At 36.7% G+C, this 5,677-nt stretch overlaps 1 protein-coding gene across 1 annotated transcript in view; it reads right to left on the minus strand.

Moving 5' to 3' along the window:
• Positions 1–4,850, minus strand: part of LOC107660991 (lysosomal thioesterase PPT2-A-like) — a 16,347-nt gene extending 11,497 nt beyond the window's left edge. The window contains exons 1-6 of the mRNA XM_016450430.1: positions 4,624–4,850; positions 3,612–3,707; positions 3,326–3,433; positions 1,272–1,355; positions 270–354; positions 88–142 (exon numbers count right to left, since the gene is read on the minus strand). Of these exons, the coding sequence (XP_016305916.1) occupies positions 88–142; positions 270–354; positions 1,272–1,355; positions 3,326–3,433; positions 3,612–3,707; positions 4,624–4,669 (474 nt within the window). The 5' untranslated portion in view covers positions 4,670–4,850. The remainder of the gene's footprint in view (positions 1–87; positions 143–269; positions 355–1,271; positions 1,356–3,325; positions 3,434–3,611; positions 3,708–4,623) is intronic.
• Positions 4,851–5,677: the final 827 nt, after the last annotated feature.

Consider the following 5,677-nt stretch of genomic DNA (forward strand, 5'->3'; position numbering starts at 1 on the left):
TATATATATATATATATATATATATATATATATACACACACACAAAAACAAACACACACAAAGACGGCTAAATGAAATGATGCTTACTTTCTGGTTTTTCATCTCAACGACTGTTTCATTCTCATCATAGAAACCAAAATGACTGAAAAGCAAGAAAACGAGGCATCACAAAAAAAATCTGTTTTCAAAGAAGAACAAATAAAAATTATGTTTCAAGCTTCTATGAATCTGAGTTAAAGGTGACAAAACTGACAAGTCAATTAACCAACCTTGACTGCCATGGTCTGATGACTCCATCATCAGCACCACCAATCAGCACCAGCTTCTTAATGCGCAAGAAGTTTTGTTTCCAAGCTGCGCAAAGAAAATACTACATCAAAAACCAGCAATAAACACTTTTTCCTTGAAAAAAAAGGAAGCAAGCTCTGGCACTCAAAGCCAAAGAAATCACAATCATCACCTTCTTACAGAAAATAGACTTTGAACTTTTGGACATTTTTTTCCTTAGTTTTTTTTTTTTTTATATATATTTTTGCCTGTGTTATTGCCAGCTGCATAAATGTTGGCACAGGTGTGTATTTTTATTGGAATTTTACTATTTCACCCTCATTTCCTTAAATAAATCTATTTTGCACTAGGTACACAAAATAGTTCCTCTCAGGACCTTAAGGACAAAAACTGTCCTTAAACCCATTAAAACTGCTATTTTTAATCGCAGTGCCATTTAACTGTAAAATGATGCAATTTTTGTTAATAGGCTGTTATTCTGTTGGCAAGGCTTCAAAATTAAATTTTTTGCCAGATGGTGCCATTTTTTTCAGGTTTGGCCTATAAAGCATATACTCACTTTATTCCTGTTTTCTGCTTCTGCATATTATAGAGCCAATTGGATAAATAATGCAGCTATAATTGTGTGGGTGTGTTGGTATGGATGTCAGAGTGTGGTTTGTATGTGTGTCATAAAAAAATGTGTGTGTCATGTTTCATAAAATATATATTTTATATAAAATATTGTTAACTAATTTTCATAAATTTAAACCTCTATAACCTTTTTTTTTTTGTTTCACTTTTTAAACTTTTTTTTACTTCAACTATAATCTGCCATGGGTATTCTTTAAAATGAGACCAATCTTAAGTCTGTGCTCCCAAGCTTCACATTTTTATGACAGTTTTTTGACATGGACATTTTTGTCCACTATGGACCTATGTGTAACTTTTTTTAATTGACGCACAAGGGTTAAGAAAGCAGGTAATGTGATCTGTTGCCTCACCAGTAGAATTGGGATTTGCTTTTTCATTGTCCAGTAAAGCCAGATAGTCACTGCTGTTGATGTACATGTCTCTGTGATGAGGGTCTGAAGAAAAAAACCCACAAACATCGCCGCATGTCTCATGCCATAAAGAAATACAAGACCTTTTAATAATGGCATTATTGTAAGAAAAATATATCCAGTCAATGAATGATCAGGGCTACAGTGTTTCAGCACGTTGTTATTCGGTTGATATGGTGCTCTGGGTGGTTGCTTACCGGCCTGATCAAAAGAGCAAACTCTATAGCCACTTTTCCGCTGTCGGGCCGAACGGTTCTAAGAACAGTAAGGAATGGTTACAGTTATATTTCCACTTGAGCTTGGTTCGGCACAGCATGATTGCAAACTGTTCTCGGCCTGGAATTCTTACAGTTACATTACAGTTAGCTAACCGTGCTGCTAGAATGCGTGTAGTGATGGTGCCGCTCACTCGTTTGTTGTCTGGCTACTTCAGTTTTCCCCCCAGTGGAAAACTGCAACCATATATTTGAACCAGCTGGGCTGGATCAGCAACGGTTAAGCAACGGTTAAGCAACGGTTTGGCCCAACGGTGGAAAAGTGCCCTATATGGCTCTGTGATGCTCTGGTTTCTAGATATGCCTCTGGTCTCTAGTTCACCCAAAAAAAAAATTCTGTCATCATTTACTCACCCTCATGTCTTTCTAAAGATGTATGAATTCAGGGATTAAAGCCAAAAAAATAAAATAAATAATTTGCACAAACCCACTTTTTCAGGCTACGTCATATTCCTTTAACCATCACTATACTTAAATACTCGAGACCAACAAAAGATGTTTATGAACAGATATTCTATTTTCAATTTGCATAGTTTTGAAGCTGTTTCAATTTAAAGTTCAAATTGCTACTATACTTTTAAAATACTTTTTAGTCATACACAATCAACCATCTACAAAACTTCTCCGTTTTTGTTTTTGTTTTTTTGTAATGGCAAACAATGTTTTATTTGAAGTGAACTTCTTAACACTTAAAGAACAAAATATGCAATTCTTGTACACAAGTCTCAACAATGCTTTCCACTTTCTCTGACTACTATTCCTGGAGCTTGGCTACACCTGATTCCACTTGTTAATCATTATGGTCAGTTATTACCCTTGATTTTATAATGATGATTATTAAGGATGGTTAACAGTGTACATTTTGTATGCATTACATGTCATTCATGTAGGCTTCACAAACAAAATAAGTTGAAAATTATTTATGAAATAGTTTTTGTTTTTTTCATGCATTAGAAAATCAAGACTTGATTGAACAAAATGGTTATTCAAACTGGAAACACATTATATACAGAAAGCGACCAAAGACTGTTCCCCATCACTGAAGCATCAATTACTTCAGTTCAGCACGAGTTCTGCACATTTGCAAAAACTCACAATTTGTTGTTTATGATGAAAAAATTAGCAAGAGTGCAGAATTCACCGGTAACTAATCTAAATGCCTCCGATTGTTCATTGCATTCATACACTCACAAACGTAAGTCATGTGTTGTACTGCTCAACACTGCAAACAACTATGTGTAAAAAATATTTGATACAACATGAGCAGATCTAAATGTAATGCTGCAATCGACACTTTATCAATATTAATCATGACAATGGTAACTGATTTAGTTTAATTGTGCAGGAACATTTTTTTTTGTCCCTGTATCTTGAATCTTTGCCCCAATGGTTTGGGTACCAGCATTCTTCAAAATATCTTCTTTTGTGTTCCACATACAGGGTTGAAACCACATGAGGATGAGTCACTGATGACAGAATTCTAATTTTAGGGTGAACAATCTCTTTAAAATCACTCACTTAGAAAAGCACACCTGACCTCAACATGCTGCATGTTAAAACAAATGATGAGGGTCAGTTATGAACTAGAGTTTTCTACGGTTTTGCTCAAATCAGTATGAACAATAGTAACAGTGATGCAAGCACCATTAATAATGTAACATGAAAGTGAATTGATGTATGTGTCTATTTTCTGATCCATTCATCCATTCATCCACTCACCGTTCCAGTAATTACAGATTGATATTTTCTGGCCCACTGCAGTATAGCACACATGATACAAGTTGGATTTGACAAACTGAGGGAAGAGGTACTTCAGATAGTCTGTGTCTACAAAAGAAGAGCAAATATTAAACTTCTAAAACATAAGCAAAACCAGAAACATTTCTTTCCAAAGAAGTCAAAATGTCCAAATATGGAACGGTTTCACATGACCCTCAATGACTCGAAGCATTTCAATTTTTAACCAGGTCAGTGTTTCTCAGCAAAACTGAAGAAAGTGTGTTACCTCCATACTGCCCCGCCTGCGGAGAAGACAGAGATATGAAAGAGTGCACATTGTGGTCTGGAAGAGTGGACAGGATTCCTCGACACACCAGGCCACCTGCAACAGATTCAGACATGCCCTCACTTTAATGTTTATATAAGCTAAGGTGACAACATATATTTCTACTTAAAACATATTTTTAATATATATATATTTTTTTTTTCCCATTAATGCAATATTTAAGATTAAAACAGAGAAAAGGCATTTAAAATCCAATGCAAAGTGCTACCTGGACAGAAAAATGATATCCATATGCAATGCCATGGTGTAACCACTAGAGGCCTGTATAGCTCTCTGCATAAATATATGTGCATTTACAGGGCTGTGTGTCTATTTTACACTCAAAATGGTTCAGAATTTCACCCCCATCACTGTTCACATAGCAAGTAGCACAAAAGTCACCAAGTTTCATACCATTACAATTAAGATGGTTAAGAAGAAAAGTTTGTTAAGAGCTAAAATATAAAGGGAGATTAAGATATCTTCAGTACTTCTTGAGTTACAGGCATGCAGACTTGAGGAAAAAACAACTTTTCTTTCCCATTTTTGAATTGTCACCCTATAATGCAACAAATACCTAATAGACCCAATCTCTGTGTAAAAATAACATGATGCCGCCATCTGTCTAAGGTGTTGTTTTTATCCTCCTGTGATCTTAGCTCCAAATTTTGGGTGAAAATTATAAAATCACGCAGTTCTTTCTCCAGAAAAATATAAACAAAATGAAACATTTGAGCCAGGAACCTCTGGTTTAGTTGACCCATTTCTGGTCCTGCCTACCGTTTAATATAGCTCTTCCAGCCGTGCTTAAACCTCAGCACAGCAACAGATAAAATAGGTCAAAAAGTGTTTTTATCGCTGCACACAGCAAACCACAGCGTAATGCTTTTATGTTGCAAAGCAACAGCCTCTAGCCATGCTTGTATTCACAATATAGCACACGGCTCCACACACTACTGCGTTGGCTACAAACCTTGTGAGTAGCAGATGAGGTGGACACCATCGGCTGCGTTCTGCATGATGGGATATATGGCTTCTGTAAAGCCCTCCACCTGCTTCCAGAGCGGCTGCAAGCTGGCGCTGTGGTCAAACGTGTCTAGGACAGTCACATTAGTGCCCGGGTGAGACTGTCACCAGACAATCACACACACAAATCAATTACATATGAACAGACAACAAACTGTCCTCTGCAACATTTTCAATGCATGGGTTTGTAGTTGTTTGGCTCTCTGCATGATTGGATATATGGCTTCTGTAAAGCCCTCCACCTGCTTCCATAGCGGCTGCAAGCTGGCGCTGTGGTCAAACGTGTCTAGGACAGTCACATTAGTGCCCGGGTGAGACTGTCACCAGACAATCACACACACAAATCAATTACATATGAACAGACAACAAACTGTCCTCTGCAACATTTTCAATGCATGGGTTTGTAGTTGTTTGGCTCATGTCACGTGTAATTTCCAGAGTCACGAGGAACTACAACAACAAAACATCTTTCTATAGCAATAAATGACCTATATTATTTCATTTCAGTAAATAACATTTTAATAATTTTAAATAATAAATGATAAAATTATTTTGTTGATAATTGATAAACCACATATCCTTAGACATATCTTTGAGTTCCATGTATTGTACGTTTAATATGACAGTTATCCTGTTAGATAAAACGTTAGGTAGACCATGAAAACGACAGTTATACCATTTTTTACTCTCACTGTACCATGGTACCATCACAAGGCTTTTTGTCCTTAATAAAAGTCTCTATTGTGTGGAGCTATTGTCTGTATATTGACCCTGTGCAAATGTACAGATTCGATACTCTTCAGCAGCTCGAAACAGGTAAACCAGAGTAAACGATAGGAAACACATAGATCAGATGAATGGTTTACCAGGTTGATGAATCGGTGAAGGTTGATAAAATCAGCAGAGCTGTCAAAGAGCCCGTGAACGATGATCACCGGTTTATACGCGACACACACACACAACACACACACCGCAACCAGCGACCACACACACACACACAC

The sequence above is a fragment of the Sinocyclocheilus anshuiensis genome, unplaced genomic scaffold (assembly GCF_001515605.1).
Source record: "Sinocyclocheilus anshuiensis isolate Anshui unplaced genomic scaffold, SAMN03320099.WGS_v1.1 scaffold3416, whole genome shotgun sequence".
In the NCBI taxonomy this organism is placed as follows: Eukaryota; Metazoa; Chordata; class Actinopteri; order Cypriniformes; family Cyprinidae; genus Sinocyclocheilus; species Sinocyclocheilus anshuiensis.